This window comes from Tinamus guttatus, unplaced genomic scaffold, assembly GCF_059628265.1.
Source record: "Tinamus guttatus ecotype Peru unplaced genomic scaffold, ASM5962826v1 Tinamus_guttatus_pri_ptg000674l, whole genome shotgun sequence".
Taxonomy (NCBI): domain Eukaryota; kingdom Metazoa; phylum Chordata; class Aves; order Tinamiformes; family Tinamidae; genus Tinamus; species Tinamus guttatus.
Genome location: NW_028289208.1, coordinates 3,670,370 through 3,684,960, shown reverse-complemented (window position 1 = coordinate 3,684,960; position 14,591 = coordinate 3,670,370). Strand labels below are relative to the sequence as shown.

The following is a 14,591-nucleotide window of genomic DNA, read 5'->3' as shown; positions in this document are numbered from 1 at the left end:
TTCGTCCACGAGCCAGTGCAGACCCAAGGTCCCGTTTGCTGCCTGGCGTGGTCCCCGGCATCAGTCCGTCCAAGCACAGCTGTACAGAAGGAGAAGGGGGGATCAGTGGTGAAGCAGCGCTATAAGGGCAACACAACATTTAATTTTAGGATGCTGCTTTTAGGATGCCGCTTTTAAAGCCCGGGCTTCTCCGCTGCTGCGCAGCACCTAGGAACAAGGCAGCGTCTCCTAGCGACGCGCTTCCCGGCTCCGGAGCGCGCGGCTGTCCCCGGAGCCCCAGCAGCCCGCGGGGCCCCCCCCAGCCCTCACCTCTGGCAGGAAAAACACATTTAGAGCACCAAAACCGGGTGGAAAACCATGGTTTACAAGCGGCTCCGGGTTGCTCAAGCACTCCGGGGCTAATTGAGCACCACAGGGATTATTGCGGCTGTCATGGAGCTGGATTTAAGGACAGGATTATCCATCGTGCCTGCAAATGCTACGTCAGGCGCGTAGGTATGTTTTCTTTCCCTCCACCTTTTCCTGCTGCGAAAAATAGCTATTAAAGTCAGCTGTCAAAGGTGGTGGCTTTGGACCAGCTGGTGCATGGAAAATCTGCACGTTTCAGCCGCTCGCTCCCATTTCCTCCACGCTGTCAACACCTGGGGGGAGGCTCTGCCTGCCGCTCAAAAGCAGCTGGATTTGCAGCAAGAAGCAGGAATCGCGGTGTGATTTCTCGGTGCTAAGGCTAGAAAGACCTTTTTGCATTTGCTTCCACACTGGGGTAGAGAGCGTGAGAGCTATTGCTCCGGTCCACGGCGCGTTCTCGGGTTTATAGAGAAGTCAGCAGGTTTTCCAGGAAGAAAAAGCTTGCAAATGTGTTTTTGAAGATTTTTTGTTTTATTTTTTTCCCCAGTTCTAAAGTCCTATTAAACCTGCTAATAAAAATAATCCAAAATAATCTGTTGAGCCCCATTTGTGGGCAGTTGCAAAAGGCTAATAGGACTTGCGGCTCCTATCACTGCTTTCTTACAGAAAGAAACATGGGATTTGGGATGACGTTTGCATTGTGGGGCGGTCGGGCTCTTGGGTGGCTCTTTTAGCACATTTTTTGAGCCAGGAAAAGCTGTAGGGTCGCTGTTCCCTCTGTGTCATGCAGAGACCTGCTCCAGCCGCCTGATGATGATGATGGCACGGAGGAAGGTTTCTTGGTAGAAGACTCCATGGATTGTGAAACCCTCGAAGGCGCTGAGTCAAGTGACCTTGAAGGCACTTTTATACAGGTAGGGGAAGGCTTTTTGCTTCAATTTCAGGCTGCCATAAGCCTGTTGCAGCCGGGATCTGCAACCTGGAGGGATCCTGAGGATCCCCTAAAACTGTACAGAAATACTAAGTCCCTTTTAGTTACGGTTTGAGTAGATGTTTCTCTCTTTAAACTGCCTCTCTGCATTTCCAAGGTTGAAGAAAAGATTGCCGAGGCCCCCGAAGCTGACGTTGAAGGTACCGTAGGCTGGATCATGACAAACGGAAGCAGGTGGTGAGATGCCCAGGGAGGGGGAAACCTTCCGCACATTTTTCAGGAAGGGGACAAGGGGACACTTTGACGTCAGCCCTATCATGGGTTGGAGGTTTCTTGGCTTTCCACTGGTAGTAGCATAGTCAAGTTTTGCAGCTCCGTGTGGCGGCTCAGCAAGCATCCCCGCGGCTCGCTTGGGTCCCCACCGCGTCGTCTCTGTGCGTGCTTGACCTAATTGCCATCCCTGTCTCAGATGACTCTGTTTCTCATTGCAGCTGCAGATGCCCTGCCCTTTGCTTGAGGCACCTAGGCACCTAGAGCATGGCCAAGCACCCCCGAGGCCTCGAGCTCCACCGGCTGGTGCACGACAAGCCGCTGGAGCGCAGGAGAGCATCCCCTCCCCACCGCGGCGCCCTAGAGCACCTGCCCAATGTCCCCAGCTACCGAGCCACCGCTGCCTCCCGCATCCCCGTCCTCATCTCCAGAAAGCCCACGGCTGGCGTCATCAACCCCAATTGTGCCAATGAGGAGCGGTCCCCTGCCCATCCCCTAGGTAGTTGCGATGTTGGCTTTGGTCATGCTCTTGCATAGCTTGGCTAGATGTTGATTTCAACCACGTGCTGGTGTAGCTTGGAGGGACTTCAGCTTTGGTCACGTGCTTGTGTAGCCTGGTGGGACGTCGGCTTCAGTTGCGTGCTTGTATAACTTGGCGGGACGTTGGCTTTGACCGTGTGCTTGAGTGTCTTGGTAGGACTTAGGTTTTCGTCATGCACTTGTGTAGTATGGTGGGGGCCAGCTTTTAGTCCTGGAGTAGTTGGTCTTTGATGCTCTTTTTTTTTTTCTTCTTTTTTAAATAAAACCACGCTTTATGCTGCACCACAGAAGCTAAGGAGCACAAGTGATGGTCGTGTACCTTAGGTTTTGCTGCTGCCCCATCTAACTCAGCCCCTAAAAAATGTTTTCGAGCTATCAATGCTCGCTGTGGCAATCATATTAAGAGCACTGGACCAGTGCTCATTTTTGAGGGAAAGCTGTGGCTATGGGTAATCCCAAAACACTCATTCACTTTGCAATGCTCTTCTTCCTTGAGGGCCAAGTCAACACCCAGCCATAAATATCAACGATGTGGATGACCTGGAGGATGATCTGGAGAGTGAAGCTGGGTGCATGCAGGGGCTGGCACCAAGTGCCAAGCACACGCTGGCGGTGCCCAGGGCGGCAGTGGCTACTGCCAGGTAGGACTCGCTTCTCTCCTTCCTGCTTTGCACCATGGGGATATCAGTTTGGGAAGGGAAATACAGTGAAAATAGCGAACAGGGCGGTTTCTTGAAGTGCCTCAAACCAGATGTTTGATCCTTCCGTTCCTGAAGAAGAGGCTGGGAAATGAGATAACTTCAATTTTTAATGAAGTACTGGCCAGTGATGCTCTGACCAGCACCAGATCAGGAGATGGCTCCTCTCTGGGCATTGATACAGGCCTCAAAAAGGTGCTTAAAAGGAGCCTGGGCCCCTTATTTTGGCATTTGCAGCCCCCAGTGAGGATCCTGAGGGGGCGATTTACATTTTTGTTGCCTGTATTTCAATTCTCTCATAATTTTTCCCTGTGTATTTTTGTAACTTGACTTGTGCAGCTCGCCCTACCTGGGCTGCATACTTCCACGTCTAAAAATGCCTTTTTTGATATTTTTAGGTTCATTGTTGCATTTGATATGCATCTTGTCCCACACTGTAAAAATGTCTTTATTAGTCAACCAGTGAATACTTTGCAATGGTTCGGTTACTTCAGTGGTCGCTAATAAACGCATTGACCAGGGAAGTGAAAATTCTGGCTATTTAGAGCAGACTTTGGAATTTGTCGCTTAGCTCCTTGTGTTGATTATTTATCCGATCTCTCACCTTTAGCTTTTACTTGCTATATTTGTTTGCCTCCTGTTAGTTAGCTGTGCATTTGTTGGTTCACTTCACTTGGTAGGAGAGAAGCTTTGAAATCTTTATACACTGGTGGAAAAATCTGGTCTTTAGGGACAAGCTGACCACTGCTCTGGAGGTCCTGTCCCAAACAACATCCACTAGAAGTGCAGCTGGAGTATATCAAAGGACTGGATGTTATCCAGGGGATTGTGCTTATTTTATTTTATTTTATTTTATTTTATTTTATTTTATTTTATTTCATTTTATTTCATTTCATTTCATTTCATTTCATTTCATTTCATTTCATTTCATTTCATTTTTCAAAAGATGATGAAGAAAATGAGATCTGGTAGGGTTTTGGACTTATACTTGAAGATGTACATGTTTCTCTATAGGATTTAATATAATAGCCATAATTTCCACAGAGCTTTTACCCAAACCTTTCAAAATGAGCTGAAATTTGCATTCCTTTTGGAGTTTCCTCCTGTTCTGATAGCAGCATCTGTCAGCAAAGTAGGTGAGTTACAGGCACTGCAGAATATCAAAGGCTTTTTTCCCCTAGATCTCTAGCCATACAGGATGTTTATCATCTTTTGTGTCTTTCCAAACCTATTCTGTTCAACTGAAGCAAAAAGCTTTGATGCACTTTTTTTTTTCCCAAACAGTAGCTGACAGAAAAAAAAAAAAACCTGATACATATTCAGAGGAAGCCAAGTGAGCTTGGAGGGACCTCAGGGGAAGTATCACGGGCAAAGAGACGAGATGGAGATGCCCTTTTAGCTGTGCACATTTTTGAGCTGGAGCCCATTGGGCGCTTGATGGAGTTGACTTGCTTGGGAGTGAGGAGGGCAATGTGATCCCTGGAAGAAGGCAAATGTACAGATGAGAAGCTGCCTCGACTGACAAGAGTTGATGGGGTTGTCCTAACAGCATGAAGACACTGGGAAGGACTGTTTCACTTGGAGATGAACTGATGTGGTTTTGGGAACCTCTCAGTCCTTAGCTGAGCGTATGAAGCTGTGAAATGAAGGAGAGGATTGTTCATTCCTGTGCTCTAAGCTCTGAGTGTTGCATTTGTCTATCTAGGAGGAAGGTGCTGGCCTCAGAAGACAGCCTGGATGAGATACCTCTGACCTCAGCAAGCCCATCTCCCATGCGAACACAGCCTGGCCAGGACCACGAGGAGAGAGAAAAGTGAGCGCAGACCAAGGAGCAGAGGCACAAGGCTCCTCTGGGAATCTGGTTGGCTTTTTGAGTTTCATATCCTCGTGCTTCGGCTGAAGCACAGAAGATCTTAGAAATACTGGGGTACCAAAGAGAGAGAAAGCAGTGCACACATAGCATAGTTAATTCTATATCATGTATAATGTATCTCTTTCCCACTGACCCTCTCCAAGCCAACAAGCATGAGCTTTCTCCACACAGATAGAAATGTTCTCCTCAAGACCAAGCTTAACCCCTGAGGTGATGGATCCTTGACCCAGACACGCTACGGTGGTAGCAGAACCCCTTGCTTTACCTGATCGCTGGGAAATAACCTTGTTATTCCATTGAAAAAAGAGAAAAAAAAAACAAGTTCTGTATGATGTCATCTGGGTCGTGGCTTCTCTGTCCTGTACATATCCTCTACAAATGCCCTCCTAGTCCCAAGAAAAGCAAATACAGCCTGGGACCTTCCCAAAAACCTGCATGTGTGATTTGCATCTTAGAGCAAATGTGAGGGTCTGATATTGTTGACTATCTTGTCAAATCCATGTTATAGGCCACACCTGCTTTTCTAATTATACAATAACCATATAAATACACGTAAATCCTAGTTAAGACTCTTATAAGTTAAAAGATAGGTCATGGAGCTACCCTTGGGCTTTCTTACATGAGTGAAGTATCTGATGGTCTCTTCATAGCCTGCCCGAACGCATTGGTTCAGCCACAAGCCAGAGCAGCGCAGTCATCAACGACAGGCTCCAGGAGTTGGTGAAGCTCTTTAAAGAAAGGACTGAGAAGGTGAAAGAGAAGCTGACGGACCCCGATGTCACATCTGATGATGAGACCCCTGTGGCATGTGAGTTAAAGTCTTGAAGGCTCCATGTCTTCCTCCCAGGGGCTCACAGGCCCGAGGCTGAGAATCAGAAGGAAGACTGTGGAGCTAAATATATTTCATATATATAAATATATGAAATATATATAAACGGCAGCTTTACAGTCAGTGCTTTGAAATCTTCAAGCTGGGGGGAGCTTCACGAGCATGGGATCGGGAAAGGCTAGGGCTCTCACAGCAGCTGTTGAATTCATGGGTGCCCACGCACCCTGAGTTTTCAGGAAGGCAGTGGTAGCATTAATGCTTTAGAGCTCTTAAGATGAATGAGGGTTTTCTGCCGTGGAAAATAATGATGTGGATTCTCCCAGCCCCTTCCAAGCAAGCTCCTGCGGAAGCGCCGCCGCCTCCCCCGGGACAGGAGCCGGAGGCGGCCAAGGCGGCGGAGGATGAGCATTACTGCGAGATGCTGTGCTGCACGTTCAAGTATCGGCCCTGGCTGGACCGTGTGAAAAACTACCAGTTCCCAAGCAGCATAGATCCACTCACGAGTGAGTGACGGAGAGCGGCTCGGCCCGACTCGGCCGTGAGAAAGCCAGCGGTGGTGGGAGACGGGGAAGCGGATGGGAAACAGGCGAGGAAGTGGCCAAGAAGGGGAAGAAAGCTAAGAAAGGACTGATTTATGTTTAGATGTGCAAAAGAAATCAGCATTAGAGATCCCATTATAATCCATAGGCTTTTCTAAATATTCTCTGCTGACCAAGTCACGGCACCATGCAAATCCATTGGGAAGCCAGCTTCATCCATAACCTTTTCTGACATTTCCAAGCCACCAGTCTTAGGCAGGCAACTCTCAGCCCAGCACTGCCTCAAAGAGAAGAAAAAGAGAGGAACTAAATTAGCATTGTAGGAGCAAAGCTTGAGCCAACAAAGGTAGAAGCGATTTCCTGATAAAATGCCACCTTAACTTTGCATTTAGGTCCCACTCTTCCATCCTCTCTGCTTAGCTTTTGTAGCCACATACTGGTGACAAGTGACAGATCTTCTGCAGGGTTCATAGGAGACATTTTTGCACATAGGGCAGGACTGGAGATGGAAATTCCCATGGGTGGTGGATGTGAATGAGTTCGGGGAGCGTTGCTCGCTAACCCTGGCCCGTGTCTCCCTGCGTGCAGACCTGATGTATGTGCTGTGGCTCTTCTTTGTGGTCCTGGCCTGGAATTGGAACTGCTGGCTCATTCCTGTCCGCTGGGCCTTTCCCTACCAGACCCCAGGAAATATCCACTACTGGCTGCTCATGGACTATCTCTGCGACCTCATCTACCTCCTGGACATCGTGATCTTTCAGATCCGTCTCCAGTTTGTCCGCGGGGGAGATATAATAGTGAGTGGCAGTGCGCCTTGCCTCCTGTGAAGAACCTCTCTGTGAGTGTCTTGTCTGATGCTGGAGACCTCCCGACTCCATTGTCCAAAGTGGCAAGGAAGGTCTTGGCCATAAGTACATGAAACAAGTTCTCCCACAGAGCTATAGACATCTCTCCTGCCATAAGATTGATACATTGATGACCTTTAATCCCCTCCACATATGTATCTTTCCCATAAAGTCAATGTCCACCTGCTCAGGAAATGCATGACCCCTGGTGCCTTCATTCCCAGAACCAAGATGCTTGGATGTCAGCCTGGGTAGCTGCTCCCAAATTCTGCCAAAGATGAGTGAGACCTGCTGTTCGGGTCCCATTTAGCTAGTGACTTTTACGCTTCTAGCTAAGAACCAACAGCATGATTGGTTCTGGGTTGAATTCTCTAGAGCACAGTTAGGCAGTGTGGATCAATGATGGGAAGGAAGAGTTGCCATCCAAATGCAGCACTCACCTGTCTGAGATGCAGGATGAAGTGAAAGCCCTTGATTCCCATTTCAAGTCCAAAGAAATCAGCCATGAAAAAACATGCTTTGGAAGGGCAAAACGGGAAAGTAAGGGGTGACTGAGTCTGTGCTCCCTTTCCTTTCTGCCTGTGACAATTCTCTCTCCTATTTCCAAACAGAGTGACAAAAAGGCAATGAAGGAGAACTACCTGAAATCACAACGCTTTAAGGTCTGACACATTTTATATTCTTGTCCCACATATTTTGCTCTTTAAAGATCATGGGGATGAAGATCAGTTTTCGAAGACATTTGTCGCCATGTCTTCAAAGCCATTTCAAGTATTAAATTGAGCCGTTTGTATGAAATATATTTTCATATATTTTCAAGGATTGGTGGGTAGGGTGGGAAAGGTCTTGGGAGGTAATGGTCTATGGGAGGAGGTACTTGAGCAGACCTGATTGGGTTTGAAACGGGAGGAACGGACCCGAGGGTGCTATTCTCTCCATGTTCCTATTTGGATGGAGGTCACCCATAGGGGACAGGACCACGGGGCTCAGGGCGCACCAGCACTGACACCCTCAAGGCTTGGGAGGGCACCCATGTTGCTCTTCCCGGGTGAACGGAGGGATGCAGATGAGCCTTGCCATGCTTGCGGTTCACCCCGGTGATTCTCCTTCCGATGGGGATTTCAGATGGACGTGGTGTGCCTCCTTCCGCTGGATTTCTTCTACTTCAAAGTCGGGGTCAATCCACTCCTGCGCTTCCCTCGCTGTCTGAAGGTAAGTTGGAACTTATAGAATAACTCAGAGCATCTTTTTGAGGGCATATGATGATGTTTGGTTAAGTTATTGCTTGCTAGACATAGAAAGGAAGTCTTATATCTCAGGCCCTGAGAGACTGTTGATTAAATACTTTATTTCAATCCTAATACACACTCACATTCTAATGTGAGTGTCAAAAATCCATCCTTGGTAACTTCTGCTGCAGAGTGACTGTATGAGTAAAAGAGAAGGCAAAAATCGATTTTTGATAAGGGGACACTGTACTGAAACTGGTTGGTTTCTCATGGAAGTGGCTTAGAACGAGCTCTCATGGGGGCTGCTGGAGGCTTAAGCTTGCTGCTCTCCTTCTCTTCTCAGTACATGGCCTTCTTTGAGTTTAATAACCGTCTCGAGGCCATCCTGAGCAAAGCGTACATCTACAGGTGAGAGAAATGACCCATGAGTTATTTACGGTGGGATATAGCATCGTAATGTGTCATCATCCGTCCTGCGACCGCTCTCTTTTTGGCAGAGTGATTCGGACCACTGCCTACCTGCTCTACAGCTTGCATGTGAACTCCTGCCTCTATTACTGGGCATCAGCATATGAAGGACTGGGCTCCACCACCTGGGTCTACGATGGAGAAGGAAACAGGTACAAACCAGAGCTTGAGTCCTCATGTGGTGCAGCCTTGGGAGATGGCCAGGAGCAAAGAAGAAGGCGTTGGGGTGCAGCTGGGTTCCAAAAAGTCCCTGATGTAAGGTGGGTGCTCTGGAAGGGAGGAAGAGAGCACAGGGAGAGTGACTGGAACAAGAGGGTTGGAATGAGAAATCACTGGGGTTAAAATAAGGCGCTGCAAGGCTGCAGCTAGACTGGGATATAAGGAATCCTGTTCAAAACCCTGTTCAAAACCACTGCTTCCTTTCCTCCCAGTTACATCCGCTGTTATTACTGGGCAGTGAAAACCCTCATCACCATCGGGGGCTTGCCAGACCCCAAGACGTTGTTTGAGATCGTCTTTCAACTGCTGAACTATTTCACGGGCGTCTTTGCTTTCTCCGTCATGATAGGCCAGGTGGGTGAGCAGCTCCCTTTCTCATGAGGTGCCACTGTACCACATCCCTCCCCAAAGCTGCCTTGCAAGCAAGGAGTCTCACCTGAAGACAGGGAAAAATTGTGGTGTGATCAGCTCATTCTGCAGGTATCCTCAGCCTTGTTTTACTGATGCTTGGTAGAAACATCAGGAAAAAAAAATGGGAAGAGGATAAAAACCCTTTTAGAGTTCAATATAGGTCCACATTAATGTTCTGGCTTAATTGGCGTGATAGCTAAATAGCACCAAACAAACCATCTCTTCCAACTCTTCCTCTGCTTCAGATGAGAGACGTGGTTGGCGCCGCTACCGCAGGGCAGACGTACTATCGGAGCTGCATGGACAGTACTATTAAATATATGAACTTCTACAAAATCCCCCGAACTGTTCAGAACCGGGTCAAAACGTGGTATGAGTACACCTGGCACTCACAAGGCATGCTAGGTGAGCACCTAAAATGCTACTGTCAAAAGTGCAGTGGGGCATCAGTGCTGCAGGTTCAGGGCATTGCTGATCTTGCTGTTCCCCTAGATAGTCCTGGACCAACTCTCCAGGGTCATAAATGCATAGGTTTGGGCTTGTTTTACTCCTGGGAACTGTGAAGATAGGGAAAATGGAAGGGTTGATCAGTATGATCCATTGCCCTTTAGACCTGTGAGTTTCCCAGGCCCACAAGACTTCAAGGAGATCCTCCTGATTCAGCTGGTTCCCTCTTCAGGCTGCCAAGATATGGATCACTTTCCCACTGGTCCCTTGCACACATGCTTGGATGCTTTGTCCCAAATACCGAGGGTCACCAGTTTTGTGCTCTTTGCTTCTTGTAGATGAGTCAGAGCTGCTGGTGCAGCTGCCGGACAAGATGAGGTTGGACATTGCCATTGACGTGAACTACAGCATTGTGAGCAAAGTGGCACTTTTCCAGGTACTGCTCATGCCTGACGGGATGGGCACAGGATGTAGGGACATTCTAATGCCACTGCTGGCTTTATTTTGCCCCAGGGCTGTGACAGACAGATGATCTTTGACATGCTGAAGCGGCTCCGCTCTGTCGTCTACCTACCCAACGACTATGTGTGCAAGAAGGTAAGGAGGCACCCCAACAACCCGTTCTTCTCCCCAGCATCCCAGCAGCGACATGCCTGGCTGCGGATGTCCCTCACTGCATGCTATGGCCTTGGGATAGGGGTGCAAAGAGCCGCACAGCTCCCAAAGACACATGGAAGGAGGCAGGTGGCAAGTTGAAACTTGGCTTCCTCTTCCCATACTCTTTGGGTCTTGACGCACTTGCTCGGGGCTTTGCGAAGTGCGTGGAGCCATAAAGAAGGGCAAAAACTGGGCATGGAGCCACGGCAGGGAAGCAAAATCCCAGCAAAAGCCTCTCCAGGAGCAATTTGTTGTATTTCTCCCAATGTCCCTGTGCAAAGAGTGACCTCTCCTGCTGCAGCCCTGAACAGCAGGAGCACAGGGAGAGACGCACCAAGTCTGAGCAGCCTTTGGGGTTGGATGAGGATGCTTGGAGTAAGCAGCAGGGATTTCTCCCTCCCTTGCAGGGAGAAATTGGCCGGGAGATGTACATCATCCAGGCGGGCCAAGTACAGGTGCTTGGCGGAGCCGACGGCAAAACCGTGCTGGTCACGCTGAAAGCTGGGTCTGTGTTTGGAGAAATAAGGTGAGTAGAGCGTCGGCAAGGAGAGGCAGCGGGTGGGCATGGGCAGAGCGAGGCGGGAGGCACGAGGATGAGCAGGGAGCCTGGGGGACAAGGCCAGGGGAGGCAGCTCCTCACGGGAATCTTTGCAATTAAAACCCACCAGCGACATTGCGGCAAGTGAAAGCTCAACTCCGCGTACCCTGAGGAAGAGTAACGGCGGCACGAGGTGGGGAGTTTAGGAGAGAACTCTTGTCCCGAGTTGCTTTCACATCTTGTGATGTCTCGTGCAGCTTGCTGGCGGCCGGAGGGGGGAACCGCCGCACGGCGAACGTGGTGGCACACGGATTTGCAAATCTGTTCATTTTGGACAAGAAGGACCTGAACGAAATTCTGGTGCATTACCCGGAGTCGCAAAAGCTGCTGCGGCGGAAAGCAAAGTAAGAGTTAAGCCACCCTCAAGACCCCTGGGGCCTTAAAAAGGCTGCACCTGCCAAGGGTTTCCCTTTAGTTGTGGGCAGAAAGACCCCAAAGTGAAGCATCCTCCAGCCTAAAGAAAATCCAATGAAGGCAAAGCCTAAAGGAGCTGTGGGGAGGCAGCAGAGGGCACCCAATCCTTGCAATTGGCTCCTGCCGTGGCTGCCGTCACCGCTGCCTCTGGGCTGAGCATGAGAGATCCCCAAAGCGCCAGTTTGCAGCTTTCCGCCCCCAAAATGGTCTGTTTCTATGATACGGTGTCAGAGCTAAGGAGAGGTGTCTGAGGGGGTGACATTTTTAATGACATATTTGTGCACAGCACAAAGCGGATGCAACCTGGGGACAAACTTGATGAAAGTTTAGTCTTTTAAAATGCTCTTAAATCTCCTCTTTAGTTTCAGCATTGCTTTAGATTCGCTCATCAGTCCTGCCTAAGGCTTTAGAGGTCCCTTTACAATAAAGCTATGAACTTCTGGCATTAGAAAGCCAAGCTCATCCAACATATTCCCAGTCAGAAATGGTCTCTTGCTTTTCTTGTTGCAGGAAAATGCTGAGGAACAACAACAAACCCAAAGATGACAAAGGGGGGCCTGGGGACTCCATCATCATCCCCCCGAGACCCAGCACGCCCAAGCTCTTCCAGGCTGCCCTGGCTGCCGCGGGGAAGGTGGGAGGCAAAGGGAGGCTCGCTCACCTGCGTTGGAAGCTCAAGGAGCTGAAAGCAATGCAGGCCATGCAGGTTAGAAGGGACGATAATTTGGGGGTGCTTTGTTAACCATGAAATAGCCACTCTCTGCCACGGGCTCTTGAGGCTGAGTATAGCTGGTATCTAGCCTAGGCAACATGGAGGCTAGCATCTTGGTCCTTGCTTTTGCTCTTCTCCAACTGGGACAGGTCAAAAAGCTGCTGAAGGTGCCTCAAAGACCTGAACAGAGACCACAGGGCTGACTCTGAAGTAGTGTGGATAAAGCAGAAGGATTGACTCGAGCTGGTCCTGAGATGGGGTCATAGTCCCCTACGTAGTCCTAGCAGAGCAGTTTGTAACTCCTCAATGGGCTGGTGGGACGGATGGTGATGACGGCACCCAGTGCCCATGGGGCAGTCAGGAGCTGCAAAGCTTTCACAGAGTGGTTAGGGCAAAGCCATGCACCGTCCTCCCAGCGCGGCATGATCTAGAGCAAAATTACCCTTAGTTTTGTGTCCTAAGTGACTGAAAAAAAGATGGCCTATCCGTTCTTGTTTATTTTCCCCCACTCTCTCCACTAGTGTCATAAAAAACATCTCCACACAGACCTTGCTACCAGCCTCCTTAGTGTGGAGTTATACAGGCTGCCACATCTGAAAGCATAATAAAACAAGAGGCGAGATGAAGCGCGCCATGGCCTTGACAGTGGGGTAAACATCTAGGGAGCTGCGAGAGCTGGGAACGCGTTCCTGGCGTCCTGTGCAAAAAGCCTGTCAAGACCACATGAAGCTCAGGGTGCAACCATGTGAAACGTGAGCTAGAAGCTGCGCAGATGGTGATGATAGCAAGATCCATCCCCACTGGGTGCATTTATTAAAGGCCTTGTCTGTCCGCTGCTGACCCATTAAATGGACCTGTTGCTTCGGCCCTCACCAGGAGCATATCGGGAGAAGGGGTTTCCAAACCTGCGGCCACTTCTCTCTGATGGAAGAAAAATGGGCCTTAAGACAGGACAGTCGGGGATTGATTTAATCACCAAAGTTTTTGCAAAGTTAGTGCCGAGATGAGCCCCTGCAAATGCTCTAGGTGCTATGGGATCAGAAAAAGAGATATAGCCTGGGGTGTGAGAGCTTCACTGTCCTTGTCTCAGCACACTTATCTCAAGGCATTAAGGTTATAATCACAGAACCACAGAATGGCTGAGGTTCCACAGAATGGTAGGGACCTCTAGATGTCTAGAGACATCTAGTCAAATCCCTCTGCTCAAGCAGGGTCACCTAGAGCATGTGGCACAGGGTTGCATCCAGGCAGGTTTTGAAGATCTCCAAAGCAGACTCCACAACCTCCCTGGGCAGAGCACTGTTCCAGCTCTGTAATCCAGCTTCTCTTCTCTCAAATATCATTTTTTTTGCAGCAAAGTGATATCCCGAAGATGAGGTTGGTGTGGTGGAATCCTCTTAGATGCCTTTCTAGCTTTGAACAAGGGAAAAACAAAGTGTTGTAGCCCCAATGGCTGTAGCTCAAGGGTTCCAGCTAAGGGACCTAGCTACAGACCTGGGTCTTCTAATGTTTTGCCATCTTGTGCCTTGCAGGATCCCAGTTTCAGTCCAGTTCCACCCAAATCACCAGTACACCGGCGATCGCCCACAGCCTCCCCCAAAGCCGACACCCCAAAGGGGGAAGAAGTCATCGCGACGTCTTCAGACAATTTAGTCGCCATTCGGATGATTTCTGCCCCAAAAGAAGACGAGGAGATCCTTTCTGCTGAGATTTCAGAAAAGGAAGAAGTGAAATGAAAAACGAGCAAATTCCAGGGTAGAAATGCAACAACTAGGTGTTTTTAGTCGTTAATCATTTCCATGGGGTGGCTAGAGGCTTTGCTAACTCTTGATATCAATAGGCTCTGCCTTTCTTTTCTGCTTAGACCTTCACCCACTGCTGATAAAGCCCATTACTCTACGCAATCACTTTTTACCACTATGCGTGGTTAATGAGTGTCGGTTCAGGTAAAGCTTGGAGACATTTTCTCCTCTGAAATCTGAGTCATTGCTTGGCCAGGACAAGCATGCCGGAGGAAAAAAAAAAGAAAAAAAAAAAAAGATTCCTCTGTTGGCCTCAAGGTTGTCACGAGCAGTTACCGAGTGATTCATCTGGAAAGGATTCGAGTTAGTCTCACAAGTTGAACAGAGTTCAAATCAGTCGGTGGTGGAAAAAAGCCCGTCCGGGCACGCACAGGCTGCAGGGCCTCCTGCTCCGCTCAGGATGCCGTTCCCCACAGCGGCAGCCTTCGTGGCGGTTGTGAAGAAGAGCCAGGCTGTAGAAGATGCAATATGTGAGGAAGGGGTGGGCAAGAGGAAGAGTCTTACGTTGCACTGGGAGCAATCCAATATTGCCATTGGAAAGAGGAATGAATGGGAACAGCCTGCAACTCCCCATCGTTGGCAGTTTTTAAGGACAGATTGGATGACCATCTCTTGGGGATGATAGAAGCCCAAGGGAGCTCCTCATGGACCAGGCAATGGCCTCTGCTGAGGCATCCCAACCTTGGTTTTCCATGGTTCTGCCGCTGCAGAAGAGGAAAATCAAGATGGGATTGAGAAGGTGAAAAGACTTGCTGACTTCT

At 49.2% G+C, this 14,591-nt stretch overlaps 1 protein-coding gene across 1 annotated transcript; it reads left to right on the top strand.

The window, feature by feature from the left end:
- Positions 1-1,816: 1,816 nt before the first annotated feature.
- CNGB1 (cyclic nucleotide gated channel subunit beta 1) lies at positions 1,817-13,986 on the top strand. Its single transcript, XM_088536498.1, has 18 exons — positions 1,817-2,048; positions 2,586-2,730; positions 4,493-4,600; positions 5,311-5,468; positions 5,813-5,992; positions 6,617-6,825; positions 7,485-7,535; positions 7,999-8,085; positions 8,446-8,510; positions 8,600-8,722; positions 9,002-9,143; positions 9,446-9,605; positions 9,986-10,083; positions 10,161-10,244; positions 10,712-10,830; positions 11,100-11,246; positions 11,827-12,022; positions 13,561-13,986. The coding sequence occupies exons 1-18, from the start codon at positions 1,817-1,819 to the stop codon at positions 13,762-13,764; spliced, it is 2,508 nt and encodes an 835-aa protein (XP_088392624.1). The 3' UTR covers positions 13,765-13,986.
- Positions 13,987-14,591: the final 605 nt, after the last annotated feature.

Coding starts and splice junctions, on each gene's coding strand:
- CNGB1 (XM_088536498.1), top strand. CDS start 1,817: ATGGCCAAGCACCCCCGAGGCCTCGAGCTCCACCGGCTGGTGCACGAC. Junction 2,731..4,492: donor GCGGCAGTGGCTACTGCCAG/GTAGGACTCGCT, acceptor TTGTCTATCTAG/GAGGAAGGTGCTGGCCTCAG. Junction 12,023..13,560: donor AAGCAATGCAGGCCATGCAG/GTTAGAAGGGAC, acceptor TGTGCCTTGCAG/GATCCCAGTTTCAGTCCAGT.